The sequence below is a fragment of the Haliaeetus albicilla genome, chromosome 1, assembly GCF_947461875.1.
Source record: "Haliaeetus albicilla chromosome 1, bHalAlb1.1, whole genome shotgun sequence".
Classification (NCBI taxonomy): domain Eukaryota; kingdom Metazoa; phylum Chordata; class Aves; order Accipitriformes; family Accipitridae; genus Haliaeetus; species Haliaeetus albicilla.
In genome coordinates, this window is record NC_091483.1 from 8,277,220 (window position 1) to 8,298,520 (window position 21,301).

Consider the following 21,301-nt stretch of genomic DNA (forward strand, 5'->3'; position numbering starts at 1 on the left):
CCCAGGGACTAAGTAATCCATGGGTCTCTCAATGAAATGCACAGTATCGGTGTGGGCTGAAAACAAAGTAGGGCAAAAAAGAAAATGTAAATGCCCCCTCCAGCCTTTTTTTTTTTTAGAAAATGTTACCTAGTGTGACAAATTCCTGTAACTAAAACGAAAGAAATCTCTCTCAGAGCAGCCTGGAAATCATCTTCATCTACGAAAAGAAAACATCCTCCATCAATAGGGATGGGGATTTCTCTTCCATATCAGCACAGACACCTGGTCCTAAAACGCAATCATTCCAACAAAGACCTAATGCTCAGAGCCTGAATGCAAGAAATAAGCAAGAGCAGGTATTTCTGTGGGTCGGCAAAAGGCGATTTATATGTCTGAATAATAACATGTGATTTTGCTGACTGATCCTTCTAAAGCATTGTCTTCCTGCACAGGGTCTTGCCCGTACCTCCCATTTCCCAGTTTAAAAACCGGAGACTGCTCTCCTGTCTGCCTCCTCCCCGCTGCCGCAGCAGCAGCTCTCTGTCCACGCTCTGCCAGCCCAGGTGACACTTCACATTCAGCTCTCGCTGAATAACCCAGCAGGGTACGCCGGTCCCAACTCTGCCATTAGCACTCACCTACCTTAATATGAAATTTAAAACAGAGACTTTTTTCCCCTTTTCGCTGCAATTAATAAGGGCCAGTTCATACGACACCTGCCACGTAAGAGATCTTGCCTTGGGCACCATCTTACTTTCAGAGAATTAGGAAAAAAACCCATGCGATTAATTCAGGAAAGTGTGAAGCCCCTGGAAAAAAACAGATCCATTTTGCACTGTGTTAATATCAATTTACCTAAGCTTGACCTTTCTTTGTGCACTTTAAAAACTTGAAAAGCACTACTTCTATGTGGAATTCAGATGGTTGGCATCTTCCTAAGATACTGGTTAAAGCTGCTAGAATCTCTGCCTTAATTACAATTCAAATGAGGACAGGCTCAAATTGTCTCTTCAAAGATACCTCTCCTCAGTACTTTTAAAGAGCTAACACCTGAATTTTGTCACATGAAAAACTACCCACTGGTCTCGCAGAATTTTTTAAGCGGTATTTTAACAAGCTGTCATCTGGCAACATGTTGAAGTTGCAAGAACAGTTGAAGTTGCAGTTTCCCATTTAAATCAGTCCCTCTCAGGTACTGCCGTTCTGTGAGCCATTCCAGAAGTGGAAAACCACTGAGTGCAGTTTACAACCGCTGTTATTGCCAATTGTGAGCCATTTACCCTAACAGCTTGCACACTGAACTTTGATTAATAGAGCTTTTTAGGACTCCCAAGTGGTGCTTAAATGGATCTTAGAATTTTTTTAAGACTCTTACTTATGAAATGTTAGTATTGGTCTTCTCTACAAGAATTTGAGTTCAACTAGACACTTATGTCAGATTTACTTGCCCAGCTTAAAACTGTCAAGAACGTACTCAGAGAGTGTAATTCTTGGCAGAATGCAGTAAACCAGAGGTTTAGCTGAGACCTGAAGCCCAAGTGAGCGATACAAACGTCTCTTGTCAACACAGTGGGTTGGAAATTTGGCCTCTTAGTATTAATTTTCTGTTTTGCCTTTTTTTTTTTTAAACATCATTTAACGTTTTTCATGACACCATTTACAATTAAAATCAACAATTACAGACCAAATACCAAAATACTACCGGCAAATTCCGGTGCAAACCACCACACCCGAAGTTAACGCCCCACCGTACGTATTTGTAGCAGAGGCAAGGGCTGTTGCCGTAGGAAAAGGGCTCCTTTTGCAGGTTTGTGAATGCCCTGTAGGTCTGCAGCTCCAGGTGGGCTTACCACTCGGGGGGCTTACCTCTCGGGCTCAGCGGAGCTGCGTGGAAATCTCCTCTCCTCGCTCAGACTGCTGTGCTTTGTGCGGGACTCCCGGCTGTCAGAGCCTTACTGGAGGTACACGCACAACACAGGTTGCTCCTTGCTGCGTATATACTTGCTGGATCATAAACACTGGCATCTGTTTTCCTGCCTTGTTCATATTTGCTATGTGCATACACGCAGCAGTTAGATCTCCCTCTCAGCCTCTCCTCTGCTGGGTTAAAAACCCAAAGTTTCTCCAGACTCAGTTAAAACCCCAAAGTTTCTCCAGACTCAGCTAGAAACCCAAAGTTTCTCCAGGCTCAGTTAAAACCCCAAAGTTTCTCCAGACTCAGCTAAAAACCTGAAAAGTTTCTCCAGACTCAGTTAGAAACCCGAAGTTTCTCTAGACTCCACCTCTGAGATGAAGACCTCCCTGTTTTCTTACCAGATGAGCTTTTCTTCAGAAGTTTCGGTCCGGGTCCACTCTTCTTGAAAACGGGCAACAGGAACTGCAGAAAAAAATTGTTGTTGCCATTTTGGAGTGGTACCAGAACGACCCACCTCCGGCAGTGACCTGAAATCCTCTCATCAGCTCAGAAAACGTTTCTCGGTAAAGGAGAGGAGAGCAGCTGCCTCCTGTCTGACTGGCACAGAATGCCTCAGATACCCCTCCTCAAAAAGCAAAGCCCCCAAAGTTACGTGTTCTTGTCAAAAGGGTTGGAGCTGCTATCTGGACGCGTGTACCAGGAACTCTTTGGATCGCTGGAAACGCACTCCTTCCTCTCCCCCAATTTCTCTGCAACCCGCACTCTTCAATGGTAAGAGCAGGACGTCTGTTTTTAAAAATCAAATTAAATATTTAATTCAAATGCACTTTTTTTCAAGACGGTAAAGGTCATGCCTAAAGCACACGGCCCGTCATTTTGCAAAAGACAAAACTTAAAAATGAAAAAAACCAGACCCTCCCACGTGAATCAAACCAGAGAAAGACTTGTTATGTTAAAGATTTTATTGTTACGTGCTCCCCAATACAACAAACAGTATCAGTAGTGTACACTTTATAGAAAGAGAAATTAGCTTGGTAGAAAAGAAATCAAAAAGGTACAAGGATTATCTACACCCACATTATATATATGTAAAAGATAAAGACAGAGAAGAGAATTTGACTTTTGGGGAATTTTAGAAGAACAAACACACCCCATTTGTCTGTTTGAGGCTCAGGGATTGTCTGTACAATCTGTTTAATACTAGTTTCTTGGACCTTCAAAAGCCTTGCAGAAAGGTAGCAGCAATTCTTTAGAGGTGTCGAGTCAATACTTCAGCGGGTTACATGACACGCATCACGATGTAAGATGCGTCTTGCATAGTGTGACCCTACACTTCCCCGAACAGGATTAACCTACCCCCATTCTCATTTACTTTTAAAAGTCTTCTGACAACAATTTTCATCCTGCTTTCTTCCTAGTGATTCCGCATAATCACTACACATATTTCTAGAATTTAATCTCCGGGGTCCTAACCTACTTTATAGCATTTCAGAGGTACATATTCACTGTTCTTTTAAATGGGTCGATCACAAGGACTTTTTACAGGGAAGCAAAAATTGCACGTGAAACTTTAATAACCTATTTAGAAATTAAAGATGCCTGTAATAAAAAAACTGTCATAAGACTTTTTTTTTTTTTAAAGAATAAGATCAATGATTTCTCTACAGTAGTTTAGTTAGCTTAAATTTCTGTTCTATCCATATGACATAGCATGTACAGGTATCTAATTACATCTCTCTATTTTATCTTGGCAAAAAGAATAGTCAACTGCCCTTAGTGTAAATATTTAGTACATAAAATACTATCAAGAAATCAACTTTTAATAAATATCTTTAGTTCTCAATCCTATATACAAGTACTTTACAGCAACACACAGGAGAGAGTGCGATTGGGTGGACTGTGAACAAGATGGTTATTGACATAAATTACTAGTACATTATTGCAGTCAGATGCATTGTGGTTGTGGAGATTTTGAGGTGAACCATGCTGAAAAATAAATATCTCTCTCACCTTTAAATCAATGCTTCCAGTAGGAACAAAAAAAAAAAATCTATTTTAAGTCTTGCCACAGCTACTTCTTGTTAGCGCTTATTCTACCTCTGTGATGCTTTTTCAGCTTCAGAAACAACAAACAGATCATCTGGAAAACAGAACTCATTTTTGACTCGTGAACATTACAGTACTTACAGTATATACATGGTTTCCTACACTGTGGTCTGACCTCTTCGGCAAAAGGAGACTTAAGGGACGGCACTGCTACTCCTGAGCTGACGCAACGCCTGCTCAGTGTAGGGCGCAGGTGTCGGTGTTCACTCCACAGGCACGTAAAATCATTTCTCCAACCTGTGACTGGAATTACACTAAAGTTTCTAAACCGACTTCTAATGGGCGGGTGGCTCTAAGCAGACTCACACCTTGAGGGTTACGCTTTTTCCCCCCGTTTCGAAAGAAAGCATCACATTGTTGATCCTCCAAAAAAGCCCTTTCCTAGTGTCAGCAGATGTCATTCATGTGAAAAGGGAACTCCTCCTTTTATGATAATGCTGCTTTAAAAATCAACTCTTGGAATGTAAATAAGGCAGTACTCAATGGCAGGCACCTAGCAATTGTCCAGAATGCAACATAGGTAAACAGTTGTCTGACAGCACAAAACTCTTAAAAATAATACTGACTTTCTGCAATATACAGTATTTACACAACAGCTGCAAATTTGCTCGTACAATATCCGTTTATATAGATAAATTAGCAAAACAAGTCTTATGGATTCAGTTGTTCCACTGCAAAAGTATTTTGTATAGTTGTAAACGTTTGGTACCTCTTGTAGTGGGGCATTTTCTACATGCGAGCATTTAAAACCAAAAATAATGAGGTGAGTGCTGAGGTTGGGGCCACTTTTCTCTACTAGAGCTCGACTGACGCCCTCAGCAACTTCTGCTCACCGTTAGGAATATTCTTTGGTGCTTTCCTCCGGTGCGTTCAAAGTAGCCAGATAACGCAGCATGGGAGGAGGACGGGAGCAACTAGAAAGTGAACCAGCACTTCTTGTTCTTTCTATTTACAAGGAAGATGAGTTGATGACCTGCAGCGTCCCGCTTGTGGAAAGCGGCGTGCACCATAGTGTCCAGAAGTAAGGAAATTAAACCCGAAGCGCCAAACAAAGCCTCTTTTGACGGCCATCCTCCGCAAGGCGTTCACGTTCATCTTTCCACAGTGGAGGACCTCGAAGGCCATCTCTTCTCAGCGTGCTTCTCGCCCTTCCGTGAGGTTCTCGATGGAGAAGGAGCACCTGCGGTGGTGTTGCCAGCTGGCACCACGGGCACGGCTGCGGCCAACGCGAGGCTGTTACGAGGACGGAGACTGCTGCTGCTGTTGGCAGGTGACTGGTGTAGCAAAGCGAACGGCCTCGAGCTCTTCCTCGCCTGAGGAGCTCTCCATTGGGGAAATTCAGCACCTTTGGGCTCGGCGTTGGACGGGGAGTCGTGCGCATCCGCATTCTCTCCCGCGAAGGGAAGCCCGCCCAGAGGACTTCTCCCAGGCGGGAACTGTGCGTAGTGGGGCACCACCGGGGTCGGCATCATCAAAGCCCTCGGCAGATCGCTCCGATCGAACATCGCTAGCTCTTCGGTTTCAGCAGCCTCCGTGAGGAACGGCGGTGGGAGGGTGCTGCTGCGCTTGCTGCAGGACTCGCAGCACAGCTTGTTGTAGCCCGGGATGGAACAGTAACGTGCAAGCACTTCCATCTGACAGAAGATAGATTTGTCTCCCATGCAGGGCTCGTCTGCAAAACAGATGTAATGTTGATTGTAAAACCTAGTGAAGAGCACCAAAACGCCTGGAGGACAGCATTTAGATGGGCACTGATAAAAGCTCTGCCTATGTTTCATAAACAATGGACTACTCTGAATAGGCAACCTGAGATGCTTCATCCCCTGACAGAACCCACCGCCACCCTAAAAAATATCCCTAGTTGGGAAGCAAAGAAATTGGTGGTCACTTTGACAACGTCAGCTTCTGCGCACACCAGAAACGAAGAGCGGTGGGAAGGCATGTTATCTTTGCGGAGGGTCACAGGCAACAATTTCCAGTGCTAACCTACTAGAGCTCCCACGTACTGGGCCAGATGTGGTTCTACCCACCCCAAATCACCTTCACTTGTAGCCTGAGGACATTATCTACCAACAGCATTAAAAACAATGAAATCTTCCCTTAAAGAAATTAAATCCCAAGCAATACCTCTCAAAGATGCCTATTACATGATGTCTCAAAATAAAATGTTATAGTTGGGTAAAGTTTTGTTTGAATGAAGTCGTAGTTTTTCAGTGACCTAACTGTAACTGGAGAACTGATGGAAAAATTTTAACAGATAGCTCAGACATAGCATGCCTTGAAGTTAAGTGTGTGGCATTCCCTTTTCCAGTCAGGGAAAAGATCTTAAAGAGGTCAAAGAACTATTAGAGATCCCCAAAGCGTCACTGTTTCTTTGAGCATTTGCTGGATGCCTGTTCCACAAACAGAGATGCAGTGGTCATCTTGGACAAAACTGGTAGAGAGGAAAGCAGTAACGCAAGAAGTCAGAAGAAAAATAAGGCTTTGATATTGAGCTAAGAGCACATCAGTACTTGGCCAGGCTCCTTCAGACTGTCACAAGAGCTCAAAGGTGAAGTCCTGAGTTTTACTGTTACCAGCACTGGGACAAACACTGAGAGTTTGTAACTCTCATGAGTAGGTGGCACCGTTGAGAATTTCTGTTCTTAATCTTGCAGTCTGTTGTACTGACTACATCAAGGTACAAGCTCCCTGTGTAGTTTGGTATTCTGTATGGGAATGCGCGTTTAAATCAAAACTTCACTCTCGTTTCACAGGAAAAGTCAAATTCTCAATTAGTATCTAAGCAGAGCTGTGTCAAGGCACAGAAGAAGATGGGAGGTTGGCTCCGGGCATTTGAAATGAGCTGCACTATTTGCAGATTTTGAAATGAGGAGATAGAATGCTTGCTTTTTATTCTCCTCCCTGTGTCTAACTCATCCTACCGCTCATTTATACTGTTAATTATCTGTGTAGTTTGGAGTATCACGTACCGTGGCAGCATGAACACCCAAGAGAGTAACGCAGGAAGGCACCTTGGAAGGTCACCTCGTCCAGCCTTGCAGCAGGGTCAACACTATTCCGAAAAGCATTTTACTATTTTAAAGTCAATGGACCTGTAGGCAGAGAGGGGCAACCGCCTTCCCACAGACACCTGCAGGGACCCTCAGGACAGACCGTGCCTTTCAGTGCCGCGTTCCAGCCGAACCTGTCGCTCTCCCACGGAGGACTCAGCCCAGCGACTGGGACTCTTGAGAAACACGGGGCGTCTGTGTCTCCCCTCAGCCTCCGAAATCGGGCGCTAAGGCCCTGGCAGGGCTCCAGAATCAGACCAGGACCCTACAAACACATTAACACTCCACAGGACATAAAACCAGCGATGGGGACAAATGAGCAGCTGGGTGCGTCCTGTAACGATTCAAACACTTCAGGGAGAGACCAGCAAAAAGTTTCCATTAGCAGAATTTTCCTAAGATATCACGGCTGGTTGAAATGGTATTGATGGGTTTTACTTAAGATAGAAGTATGCAAAATTATCATGTGAAAAGCCAAAAGTTAACCCCAGCTACTGAGAAGATCTGTTCCATGCCTAGTCCTCCATTCATAGTTAGCAATTCTGTAGTCAACATTTTCATGAGCAACAGATGGCATGTAACACCACTTATTAAGCCGTGCAATTAAATTGGCTTTCTGTACAGCGGTGTTTTTTCACCTGTGTACAGACGCTGCCACACCACACGTCAACAGTATGTTAGGCAACCAATTTTCTTATTTTAAAATATTAACTGCAGCCCAACCTCTCCATCAGTGTAAATCAGCTTAATTCCACTGAACTCAGTAAACCAGTGGGGTTGTGGGACCTTGTTTATAAATAGCAAATTATATGACTGTGGCACGTAACACAAAAATTTTCTTTGCTCCTCATCCTGACATGTTTCCTTGCATAGATGTTTGCTGGTTCTTGACAAACCTAGCATTAAACCTGCAGCTTTGTGTGGAAATATACGTACTCCATGAAGGCACTATAAGACTATTTTCAGCAGGAAATTAGCATGGGAAATTCAAGGGCTATAATTCATCTAAACTAGAAAAGCTAATATTGAAACACAAATCTTTGCATCATATATAGAACAATCTTTATGCTTCTGTGTAAACAAAAAGCACCTGATCTGGAAAATTATGGCAGTCATCTTGTTAACGTAATGTGATTTACGTCAGTATATAAGTCAAAGCAAATAGTATCACCTAAAGTGACAAACCAAAACAGAAAGTACTAAACAATTATTTTTGCCTTTCCGTAGTGACAATGCATCTTATTTGGTCCTTTTCGCCCACAGTTAATTTTTGTGATACCGGTTTGTGATGGTTTAGATTTCATGACACATGCGATAGTGCAAAGATTTGGTTTTGTACTTATCTACTTTGAGTAGGTTCCATAAGTACAATCTTGGAGCTGTATACTCACATAATCCCCTTTTTTTATTTTTTAGGTTAATTCTGCACAACCTAGTCAACCATTTCCTATTCAGTATGTAAGTGCTTGTATCCTTCCGCTGATGTTCACGGTAAAAGTTCTCCTTCTCACAATTTGTTACTTGCTTCACGGTAACTAAGAGCAGAAGACACAAGAAAACGTATCGGCTCCCTAGGGAATCTTTAGAAGATGAAGCTACTAGAATATAATTTAAATCAACTAAAAAATTTTCACATTAGATTTTAGAATTGAAACAGCTTTTACAGAAGGCATCACTGTAACTGTAAATACATTGCTTGCTGACAGCATCCCATTGAAAAATCTCGATGAAAGTTGGTATTTAGGGACTAAAATTTACAACAACACGTGCTTTCTTCTTCATTCTGTATCTTGTGTTGCAAAGCAGGGACAGCTCGTATAAAGACTTTTCGAGGGTCTGTTCTATACAGGTTCTTATGTGGCTCATCTATTTGTCTGAGCACCACAAAATCCATTCTTCTAATCTGGCACAGCCACAGAAACATGACTGCCGCTCAGATTATTGCTACGGACCTGCAGGATAAAATCCTACCTCCTGTTTCCTTCTAATCACAGAAGCCTACAAAGTTTAAGTGAAATATCTATGGGAGGTGTCCTCGTTTTTCCACACTATGAGAGTCAGCTCCACTGAGGCATACGGTGGAAGAGCTGGTGGCTCTTGTCCCGTATGCAGACACATGTTTTTTCACGAAATGGAAGAGAAATGCTAATATGCCACATAGCACAAAAAAAATCGCACCATCTGCGGCAAATGTTTATGACAACTCCATTAAGATTAAACTCTCAGCAATCTTGCAGGTAGGCAGGTTTGTCAAAACCACCTGATATAGACTAACGTTTTGCTAAGTCTAAAGCCCTGAAAATCAAGATAGTAATCAAGGCTATGCAGATTTAAAAGAATGCCATGCGTGACCATGCATAAAGAGTTTATCTACATAAATATTACAGAACACTATCGATATTTTAGCTGTAATCTCCCAAAACAGAGAACGCGGTAGAAACTGCATCAGAAAAGTGTGGCAAAAAAGAGAGACTATTTGGCCTCAAAGAATACGGCCAGCTACTTACTGCTCGGTAAAAGTTATGGCCCAAACCCCTGAGCGGAGCAGGGAGGTTTGAGGTCAAATAGAGGAGGCGAGATGTTGACGACGCACGGGGACCCTGCGGTTTTGGCACAGGCGGGAGGGACTCGGCTGGATGTAGCTGTCCATGCCCTCGTAGCGCACAGCGGTTTCATAAAGCTCAGGTCTTTGCTGAGTTTGCTGCATCAAGGCCAGGGGTATCAGTGGCCATTAGTTCACATTTTTTTGCAGTGTACCTAGTGTTTCAGAACGCTGTGAGGCACCCCCCTACACGTGAGCATAGAATCCTTCCTTCACTGGGGCAGGCGAGACGGGGCGCATATTAAACACCCGAACTCCTGAAAATACAGTGAGTGTTAACCCATGCGATTCAACCGCCGTTTGTAAAGGGCCCGTACAAGGCCACCTATTGCTTATATGCCACGTAAGTGGATCCTAGGTCTTACGGGTCAGTGGCGCTTGGCTCTGAGCATTACTTATGGTGAGAGAGACGTAGTACTCTCAAACAGAGAAAAAAGACGGTGCGCTGCTTGCTTTGGAAAGGTAGGAATTTAACACTGCCTATTCGAGAAAATCCCAGCTGATGCTTAAAGTACAGCTTCTTTACGGGGGTGCTTAAAGCACAAGATCAAAAGTATGTGAATAGTTTTGCAAAGATGTAGCCCTGATTTCTTTCAGTTTCAAATATTTTTATCACCAGTGAAAAACGGGATTTTAAACCTTGTACTTGTTTACAGTCCCACAGATTGTGATTTGCTCCCACCTAGTGGATACAAGGTTTTATAACTCTCCACTGCTCCCACAATTGTTTTCTGCTCCGAGTTCTTTCTCTGCCAGAAGACCAAAAGCAAACACCTTTACCAGACCTGTGGGAAGCAGTTAGCTTCACTCTGTGCGAAAACACACTGCGCCTTCTAAGAACTCTTACTCTATTGTTTCTACCAGCTAGTGATCAGAGTGTTAGGACTACCATGAGGGATTTAAAAAACAAATAACCCCCAGATCTTAGATGGTCATGGACCCAGAGGAAGAAAGGCTTTTTTGTCATAAAATGCTTAAAAATCTCTTCAAAAAATCCTATGAGAACAATGTAACGAGATTCCTAGGAACCCTATTAATGCAATGTGGTTCCATTTTTATGTATTTTTTTTCATTTCCTCAGCTGGCAGGCTTGCAAAACCTATCCTGGGATTTAGAGGCTGAACAGGGTTTACTTTAGATTGACCTTCACCTCTAGCACAAATTTTTGCAAATGCAACTCAGGCTAACATGTTTAAACCCCCTATTTCAGCATGGTTACAAGAGAGACCCTGGCGTGCGAGAAGCACCGATTACCTGGAGCTACGGTATCAGTCATGTGCTGGACTAAACAACAGGGTGCTTTTAGCTGGAAAAAATCGGGAGAATCTCCAAGGAAGGGGTGCATTTTCTAGCATGCAAGAGACGAACGGTGCTGTGTGGTTGTCACCTGACAGTGTAATATCTTTAAAATACAGTACAGTACAAGTTTGGTGTGCACACTACCTGTTCATAAGCATAGGCTCTGCCTCATCTTAGAAACGTGTACACATTAACACAGAAAGTTCACAGAAAGCTTAGCTTTTATTTCGACCAACTATAGGTCTCTTAATTTTTCACTGGAGTTCACTCAAGGACGAAATCCATGTCTAACACCTCTACCCAGCACTGTGCTATCTAGACAGGCTGCACCGAAACAGGAATTGTTACCCTCACCTACTGCAGTCATTTTATGACGTGCTCTTACCATTGCAGGGGGCGAGTTTACAAACCCTCACTGATTCTGGCTTTTCTCCATCGCACTGGTCACCAGCACGGCACAGGATCTGCCGGGTCTCGGTTCCCTCCCCGCAGGTCACAGAACACTACGAAACAGACACAAGACGATTCAGGACATTCAGCTCTCACAGCAATGTGCAAAAATTAAGGTGTCTAAAATAGCCCAAGGTTGGCTTTCAGGTCAAGCTATACATTCCAGCAATTTGTTTTGAAAGTAGACTTTAGTGACGGCTGACGTTATGGAGAAATATGTAGAGGAGGATGATGGTTTTTCCCTTGGTTCTTGCTTTCTGTAATGTTAAATTTATTATTAGTGCGTATTATGAATTTTGCTACTTATTCTTCCTGTAGCCCGATACCTAATCTTGACAGTGTAACATAAAGAGAATACAAAGGGCAGAGAAAACTCAGGTGTTCACCGAGATAGCTGTAGGGTTCAGCTGTCTGTTCCCAAGTCATTATAACAATATCAACACTTGCAGAAACTCTGTGATTCCAAAACAGTTTGAGCTGGTAAAAAATGTTAGGCTATCCTCAGAAGCGGGCAAGTGAGAAGTTGGAAACTTGGAGAAAACCAAGCAAAATGTCAACATTTGTTTTGCAGGATCCTGTACGTGATATTATGAATATTTTCCTTGCCGGTTTCTGGAGAAGTCTCCAGAGCTATAGAAGCCCGTGAAGCTGGAAGGCACTACCTGCTGCAGACTTTCAGGTTTTGGAAAACTGTCCGGTGCAGTCCAGAGCTTCGAGCCCGGGCACAGCTCCGACTTCGGAGGCACTTGGGAGAAGGTAGCAAAGGCACGTTACTGACTCACGACCGCTGCTTGCCTACCTCAGACCAGGGTCCAGCTTTCCACTGCGCGGGGCACGGGACTCGGTTGCATGGCCGGCGGCTCTCGGGGCGATCTCCGCTACAGTACTTGAAATGGACGGAGCGGTTTGTGCCGTCGTGAAGGGGTTGAATGCAACGCACAGTACGGATCTGGTAGCCTGAATTCCCACAGGTTTTTGTGCAGTATTCCCACTCATCTGCTGCCCAGCTGGGAAGTAAAAAGGAGTAAGATACCATCACAACTTTTACCTATTATCCAAACTATTGCCAGGTCAGGCAGCCCTTAGTATACCATATTTTTGTGACGAAACCACTCAGTAAGATCAGTAAGCATTCCTATACAGGTGGAAAAAACCCATCCGTAACACAGGAACTCCAGTCAAGAAAGCTGTCAGCATCCTAGCAAATTTGGCTTGGGTCAACTTCCACACCTACCACAAGGAGCAATCATTTACATCTTTATGCGAGACATACTTACAGAGGCTGTGTGCATTCTTGAAGATTGCACATTCTACGAATGGGCTTTGGCTTTTTGCTGGCTTCACAGAAGCTGCGATGAACCATTTTGTTATCACTTTTCCTGCGGCACCCATATTTGGTGTACTGGAACCCTGGAAAATATTTCAGAAAAATCAGGCAAAACAGGCCCTTGTTAGAATTTTTGGTTTAAACCTAAGTTTTATGACCTATTAAGTGGTTTTACATGACAAATATTTATGAAGTATTTAAACATGCTCCCAATTTGTTCAGTTGTCAGGCACGAGACTGCTGCACAGTGCTCCATGGATGCTATTTATAAGATGACACTGTGATAGGTTTTTCAGGCCAGAAGGGACAGTTACGACCCCTTAGTCTAACCTCTGCATTACAGACAAATCACGGCATAGAGAGGGGAGAAATTACCTCCTTAACATCAAGCAGCAGGTCACCGGCTAACCTGGGAATGAACCCAAGTCTTATTTTAGTGTTTTTGCTACCAGAACACACTACCTGCTCGACTGCTATATGTAAGAGTTGAAGTTATTTTGACATTTGCATTCCCCAATCTTTGCATAAGAGTAATGTAAGTACCACAAGTACAGTGAACACTCAGTAGCATAAATGTCTGAGTCTGTACTTCCAAAGTGGCTCTGGGTAGTAAATTTAAACACTTAAAAAGAACTTTTTCTTTCTAGGCTGCCAGTGTGACACTTTTGAATAATCAGGCACTTAAGATATTTTAGGCTTGGGTACCCAAAATAACAAACTGCTTTTAAAAAAAGGAAGGCCAAGATTTCTAAAGCCTTCACGTTCCCCACCTTTTACTTTTCCACTTTCAGTAATGTGTCATTCATTACTAGAAAGTGCTACAGCATCTGTTTACCTCCACCACAGGGTTTGGAGCACTGCGACCAACTCTTTAATGCCCACTCAAAAGTATCTATTTCTTCCTGTAGGACGTTGTTGCTGTTGATAGTCGGTACTGAATCCTCGTGAATGATGTATTTGTAAGTCAGGCTAGATCTTGTGTCATTCTCCCGAGGAATGATCTATTAATAATCAAATGTAAACAGTGGTACAAAACCAGAACTATTATTTATTACTTTGCAAAGTAAAGAAACCAAGGCCTGGCTTTTAGGGGAAACATGGAAACTGCCAGTTAACTCATTGGGGAAAAAAAAAATTGGTTTTTGTCTTTACATTTAGAACTAACAATAGTACGATCAACAGAGAGCCATTTAAAATGAGGTATGTTTCTAGGCTCTAGCTGGCCAAGTAGGACACCATCATCTTGGATGAAAGGAAGGTGTGGCCACATCAATGACTTGGCTAAAGAGTAGGGCTGGTCTCAGACATGGTTTGACATGCCATGCCCCTTTCTGGTACGCTGGAAGCGTCCCACTCATGTCCGACAATGCAATATTTGGCTTCTGATTGACATATTACCACTGCGTGACCAGGCAGAGAGGGTAACAGCTTAATGAGAAAAGGGCTTCGGGCTACCAGCCACCTCATCGGCACGTGTCTTTCAGAGGGCCCTTACACAGCCCTGTTTTATCTCCGCGCAAGCTCCATGCTGGCCACGCGCTTTTTATAGAAGACCAACCCACCATATTCCCGCCGCTCGGCACGTAACCTACCAGCACAACCACTGCATCGTGCAAGGGCCCGTCAGTGTGGAGCGTTTCTATGTCGTCTTCTATGTTGTACTCCCACTCCACGCCCAGGTCGATGAAAGATCGGGATCTGGCCTCCTCCCCTTTCCCATTCAGAATATAGTGTCCTGTAGCCTGGTTCTTAATTGCTGAAAGGAGTGAAAACAGTGCCAGTCGTGCCTCCTGTCATATCATCGGCAACCACAGTAGCTTATGGGGAACTTGACGGGAGATACTACAGAAGGCAGGCCTTTTGCAAAAAAAACCCAACACACCGAGAGAAAGGCCCCCCAAGGCCATCTCACGCAGCCTCTGAATTCCAGTTTGATGATAGATGCATTCGCGTATTTGCTTCAATTTTGTACCTCCTCATCCACATGAATTAGAGAACTAGAGAGAAGCACTTCTTCCTACGTAATGCGCACATTTTCCACACTAGCCCTAGTCCCAAGAAGCATGGGTAGCAGCAAGGAACTCAGGTCAAATCTTCAGAATTGCACGTCTTCCTTATTTGCACAAGACCAAAGTCAGTATTACTGGGAATGCCTATCAGTGTAACAGACACCCCAGCAGACTTGAAGTGAATTTCTTATTTTCCTCAGATTCTGCAAATGACAACTTTTTCATCACATTTCAGTTTCTTTTGCATACATACGTATGTACCAGATGCTAATACCAGTAAGCAAAGAGCTGAGGCATTTGAACCCCTGGGAAACTACTTGGTTTGGGGATCCTGCACCACACCTTAGAAGTCACGTAGTGCGGGGATTATTATTATTATGCTCCAATTAGAAGCCAATACGTTAGATACCTGAAAGATGGACTCTCACTTTTTCTTTTGTACAACTTTTTCCAATGCAGCATAAAACATGATAAAAAAAACCCCAAAACCTATGCAGAAATCTTACAGGTTCCCATGATTACAGTAATCCATATGCAGGAGCTCTGCAGTACCTAGTGGGTAGCTTCATGGAGCCACTTGCTGCCAAAGCAAAGCTACGCTTCTCTGAAAGTTACTATCAGGCTACGCTTGGTCCAAAATGAAGCTTTTGGACCTCAAAAGCTAAGTTTTCCCCTTTGACATTATCACAGTTGAAACAATTTCTTCTTTTTTTTCTTTTCTATTCCTACTTCTTCTTAGTAACTAATCCAACTCTGCCTGAAGGGTTTACAACTCAGACACTGCCCTAGCACATGAGGAACCGATTAAAAGACCGTTAAAAACCATGGAAGATCTCACCCCTCTCCTGTGAGCTAAAAATCCCTTAAGTGTTAGAAAATGGTAAACAGTAAGATACAAATTGATTGATAACAGTATGAACTGTCCTATGTGAGAAAAACCAGAAATGAAATGGACTACAAATATATCACAAGTTCCCCAATCTTCTTTCCATTAAAATAGTTGTTGCTTACAATCTGCAGCAAATAAGAATAATTAAAGATACTGAATTTGATTTACATAATAGAATACATTGTTTTTACCCTGGCAGTGCCCATTTAAATATGAGTGATGACAATCTTTTGTTAGTAAACATGCAAATTGGGATCAGTTTAATATTTTGCAGAATTCAAATGAGAAGTAAATGTCTGTTTGCTGAGTTTATGCTGTAAGAGTCACTCCTTAATGTGCAATTTTGAAGGCACATATTTACCCCAAACACTTTTAATTTGGTTATCTCATTTCTCAGGTTCTTCTGCATGACTGCCCCATGCTTCGCATCATGCCTCAAAGCCAAACCTGAGGAGAAACACTTACCAAGAAAGTGAGGAGAAGCCTCGTCTTCTTGGATAAACACATGTCGAGCACCAGGAGGGATATCAAACATCTTAAGGTACCCTTTGGCATGTGTAGTAGTCAGTGGAGAAAGCAGAGATGGAAAGAAAAAGTAATAGCCATGGTTAGGAGCGCACTACATGACCCAGCTTCTACTTGCAGAAGAAGGCATCCATCATCAACTGAGAAGCAGTGTCAGAAAGAAACTGAGCAAATAGTTTTGTAACGTATTTGACAAGACCTCCTTGTGTTTTTTCTCTGTCAGGGAGAGAAGAGAAACCAGTTACAAATCTATTTGTCACTTGACTAGCTACACTGCTACAGGCCGTATCAATCAACACTTCAGGCAAAAATATGTTTCCTATGTTCCTCAGCGCACGAGGGGGAAAACCACAAGTCTTCCTGATTATTTTTTCCAAATCGCTCATCAGCCCAGCCGTTAGATTTGAGTTTACTTACTGCCATGTTAGATGCTAATGTCTTAAGTGTGTCTGCTTACTTCTGAGACATCAAAGACTGGAGAAAGGTGGGCGTAGTACAGTGTGCTGTCACTACACGTCGGAAAAGGCTTGTCTGTATGGAAGTTAACCCAAACTATTTACAACTGGGAATGTAAAACGCATCAATTAAATTGCTACTGCTGAAGTGACGGGGCTGAATTCAACGCTCTACAGCTAAAAGTAAAAAGCTGTTCCCAAAGAAAGCGATTCTTATTTTAAATGTCAATTATTTATCAGTCCAAACCACAGGTAATTACTGTAATATTACGTAAGTGTTGTCATTAGGAAGGCTAACATCCCTCCTAGGGACCTGTCAACAGATGTGTCTATATCAAGTTTTAATCAAGAGCATCATAAGCACTCTGAGTGCACGGTATTTTCATATTTCTATTATTTTCTCTTTAACAACTGCAGATTTAATTACAATAAATCTCTGTAGATCCCTTTTATAAGAGCTGAGTAAGTTTCTCTCTGTTTTGTACTCTGCTATGCAATCTTCAAGAGTAATGTGGCCCCGCTACAGAAGCGGTGTAGATGTGACAAGAGTTTTACTATTTGTGCATTGCAAACGCAAGACGTAGCATATAAGTAATCCTGTTTCATCCTGGGGATTCTGGGACTAGCAAATGCATTGGTAGTTTGTCATGCACCTGACATACTACAGCTCCTCGGAAAATCTAAGCGAAGAAAGAGAAGAGCTAGGAATATGTAGCATCATGGTCTCGGCTGACGAGCGACTCCGCAAACAGCATTTGCCAATCTTTTCATTGAGCGTCTTCTGAGCATAGGAAACGGAAACCTTTTGCCTGATTTGGCATTATCTATCACTGTCTGAACGGAGGTGAGAACTGCAGCAAGAACTCTCAAGTTGCCATGGATGCCTCTCTTTCTACAAGCACCTGAAACTTACCCAGCGTATTTTTAGACTCCTTTGTTTCAGAAAGGGAAATATTGCGAGCTCCTTTGGGCAGTGTAAACGCTCCTCTTGTCTTCCCTTAAATAGAACGTCTGTAATTAGTGCTACGGGAGCCAAGTCTTGTTCTTTCATTGACTACATTTGTCGGCCAGATGGTCTTTAAAACTGTAAAATTATGTTATGCGTTCAAATGCATTTCAAGCAGAATTAGACACATCTAGCAAATGTTAATAGTCAATGAAAGTCAAACCAGTGAAAATTCAGGTAGGTGATTTAAGTTGGATACTTGCAGATTTCATTTTCCAGAAACTTGAATTCTTTTTGGCACCTCTTGCTTAAATGTTTTCCTGTTGGAAGAGGTCAATTAGTCTTTTTAATGACTGGATTGCCAAAGTTAGGGTAAAACAAGGAACATTTCGTAAACACTTTATCACTTTCATAAACATTTGCAAGTAAGTGGCTGATTAACAGCAGTCTTCCCTGAACTATCTCCTAGCACTGCCTGTCACTTTGCATTGTCGTAGTTTCCAGACACTGAAAATACTGTGCAAACATTCAGTCGTGTGCTGTCAGCCTGTCTGACAATGCATCGGTCCTCGGTGGCCCACAGGCAGAAATGCTGAGCCAGAACGTGGCAGGGTCAGGGGCATATTTTGGCCTCTGCTGGCCTCTCGTTTGCCCTGTTCATCTTCTGAGGAGAAAGCCAAACCACAGGCTTAGGCAGTCCATGGACTGCGAGCTAGGAGCTGCAAACCATTGGTATAGACAACAGAAACCAGACTCATTAGAGAAAGCTCTTATTGGACTGGATCCAAAGTTGTGACGTGAATATCCTCTCTGCCCCCAAAATTCCAATCATTTTCTTAGCGAAAAAATCTGAAATGCTCTTAGAAGGCTGAGCACTTATTTCTGCTGATTACTTTTTTTTAAGAAAATCACAGTAGCTGCCAGCTCCAGAAACGCACAGGCTTATATATGAGGGTCAAGTTATAGTCTTAAGTCCATCACTCCCAAAGTCGGAATGATTCTTGCGTTATTCCATGTCCAATCCATCAGCCTCCAGGGAACCGTGCCTTTCAGAAAGGCTCTCTACTGTAATTTGATAATTACAATCAGTAAACTTTTCCAACTGGTTTGTAATAATTAATAAGTATTTTCAGCAGAATATTTTATGTATTTTATTTCCAGTCGCACATTAACTTATCTTTGTCTAAGTTTATCTGTCTGCTCACTGTCCAAATTTAAATATTAATGTTGCAATAAAGCTTGCCTCACGGCAGCAATTACCAGCCTCTAAACTGTTAATGCAGTATTCACTTTATCTGTCCCTTAGCCTTTCTGTGCTCTGTCTCAAAACACCTAGTTCTATCAGACAGATATTCCTGAAATAACTGCTCCCAGTCATACAGGAGATACACCTCCCTGAGGAGGTTCCCCAGACAGAAAGAACAAAACAAGCAATACAGAAAAGCCTTAAAATACAAAATAGTCACAGCAAAAATGTACCAGATAATACTGCCCTGGCTTAACAAGTAACTGACGAAATAGAAACGTCTGAAGAAGTCCAAGGAGATCTTGGAGTATTATTGATATGAAATGTATTGCAAAATACCCCAGAGTGCAGTCTGAAAATTGTAACCAGGTCATTCCTAGTTCTGAGCTAGCAGAATGCTATCATATGTTCCACTGGATCTCAGTCACACAACTTAAAGGGTAGGAGAAATAAGGATTCCTGCCAAAGCATTTTCATATTTGGTTCAGAATTCAGCTGAATTTATTTTTAATTTGTTTATTCGACTAAAGGGCTGTAATTTTTGAGAAAGCTTCATAAAAAACCAATCTGACACGAGGATCCATATGCTCATTTTGCATGCACAGAAATTCAGACTTCCATTTAAAACTCTTGGGTTTAAGTTTGAGAGGAAAAACTTGTGAAAGGCTTAATCTTTAACGTGAGAAAAAAATGTTTCCTTGAGTCCTCCTACAGATAGAGCATGCTACGCTTAGTGTCAGAAAAGTACCTCGATTTCTTCTGCATTTCACTGTGAGAAGAACAGTTCGGTTTTGTTTAGCAAAACTCGGTGTATCCCCACTTATCACAAACATCGTCTGGCTGGGCTTCAACATTTACAAAGAAGAACTAAACACGCTCTGCGTGGTGAGTGTTTCTCGATACACTTGACTGACCGAGCTTGTTTCTAACACATCCTTCAAAGGCTGGAAATAGTACACTGTTTTAAAGAGGTCCTTCCTTTATCAGGGACTAAACTATTTTTGCTTATCAGCTTACAACTTGTGTTTTGCCACCTTAAAGTAGGTTGCATTTCTGACCGGTCTGCAAAAGCAGGAAGCACGACAGAAACACCAGAGATGACAGAAACTATATCCAGCTGCATGACAATGTGATTCCTACCAAGCTTTTTGGGAGTGCGGGTAAAGGTTCCCTTCACAGTTCGGCAATGAGAGTTATCCCCGCCGCAGACACCACACTTATCTTCAACCTTATTGGAGCCAATTTCCTTGTCACAACCCACTTTCTGCAGAAGGAAGAGCAAAGAAAAAAAAGAGAAGGCTTTGTCATTGGTCGTCAGTTTTAGTTACGGTGGGAAGCCACTGCAAAATTAATGCATAGAGGAAATTACCACACAACACTTATCTATTTTATTTAAATGCAAATTACTTGCAAATCAGGTGCTGGATGATGGTTTTCATGTGAAAAATAGGAAGTGATTCTTGCTTTATATTCACTGTACTTCAAGACTAAGAAAGATGGGAAGGACAGAAAAACAGACACAATTCTTTTCAGACATGAGACTAAGCGCAAAAAAGGCAAATTCCGTGGAACAGGTGTGTGCCATTGCTCTAATTTAATTAAATCTCAAGGAATTATGAAGAATATGATGCTGCAAGTATTTAATTTAGAACCATGTGCAAAGTCTCTCTCTGCACTGTTGACTGAGTTGTTCTGCTCGATTCTAACCAGAGTTGCTCTGTAACACAGCACAGCTCGAACTCAATGATGACCTTGGGACGCTGTCACTCACCACGCATTCTCCACGAACACAAATGCTGTAGGGATCTTTATAGGAACAGCGAGTCCCATCATGTGCCAGCTGTTTCATATAAGCAACATCTCCGGTTTCTTTGGACTGGCAGTACAGGTGACATCTCTTATTAGCTGTGTAGCAAGGAAAGAGAAGCAACTGCATAAATTGACAGCAATCCGGATGTGCTTCAGAAAAATATCCCGCTAAAGGAGTGAAGAGAATACGACAGAGATAGAAAGGACCTTTAACAGACAGCTGTGGGGAAAAAAGCAACTAATTTGCTTTTCTGTGAAATATGGGCCTATCATTTTGAAATGTTCTCAGAGAAATCCGTTCCTTTCTCAAGAGGCTCCTAGGACTGGGTTCTGGACTATTCCTAAAGCGGCTTTCACTCCGATCCTGTTGGGAACAGGGCTGACTTTACAAAATCACAGGGATGCAGAAAAACGACAGCAGAAAAATTAGTCTGTGAGAAGACAGTGCTAAAGCCAGGTGAAAAGCACAGAGGATTCGGATCTCTAACTTTCTTTATCCTTTTTTGAAAATACCAGCTGAACACGTATTTCCTGGTTAATGTCTGAATCTAACTCCTTAGCCATCCGAAGATACCCGAGGAAGAAATGCCAGCAACTCCGCAACACCTTTTAGTGAACTAGGAATCTGCCTTTGTGCTTGAAGCTCTCCTTGTCACTCAAGGTAATTACCGGGGTATATTAACGTTAG

The 21,301-nt window shown here is 42.5% G+C and overlaps 1 protein-coding gene across 5 annotated transcripts in view; it reads right to left on the reverse strand.

Annotated features, from left to right (window-relative positions):
* Positions 1 to 2,841: 2,841 nt before the first annotated feature.
* The window catches only part of ADAMTS3 (ADAM metallopeptidase with thrombospondin type 1 motif 3), a 126,621-nt gene continuing 108,161 nt past the window's right edge, over positions 2,842 to 21,301 (reverse strand). For 2 of the 5 annotated variants that reach the window (XM_069778321.1, XM_069778357.1), the window contains 12 exons: positions 20,576 to 20,709; positions 19,945 to 20,068; positions 17,822 to 17,878; positions 17,526 to 17,609; positions 16,098 to 16,178; positions 14,327 to 14,490; positions 13,570 to 13,735; positions 12,685 to 12,817; positions 12,207 to 12,414; positions 11,343 to 11,460; positions 8,448 to 8,591; positions 2,842 to 5,675 (listed from right to left, as the gene is read on the reverse strand). In XM_069778321.1, coding sequence (XP_069634422.1) covers positions 5,095 to 5,675; positions 8,448 to 8,591; positions 11,343 to 11,460; positions 12,207 to 12,414; positions 12,685 to 12,817; positions 13,570 to 13,735; positions 14,327 to 14,490; positions 16,098 to 16,178; positions 17,526 to 17,609; positions 17,822 to 17,878; positions 19,945 to 20,068; positions 20,576 to 20,709 — 1,994 coding nt within the window. In that variant the 3' untranslated portion in view covers positions 2,842 to 5,094. The remainder of the gene's footprint in view (positions 5,676 to 8,447; positions 8,592 to 11,342; positions 11,461 to 12,206; positions 12,415 to 12,684; positions 12,818 to 13,569; positions 13,736 to 14,326; positions 14,491 to 16,097; positions 16,179 to 17,525; positions 17,610 to 17,821; positions 17,879 to 19,944; positions 20,069 to 20,575; positions 20,710 to 21,301) is intronic. The other 3 variants (XM_069778338.1, XM_069778328.1, XM_069778349.1) reach the window with 3 other exon arrangements.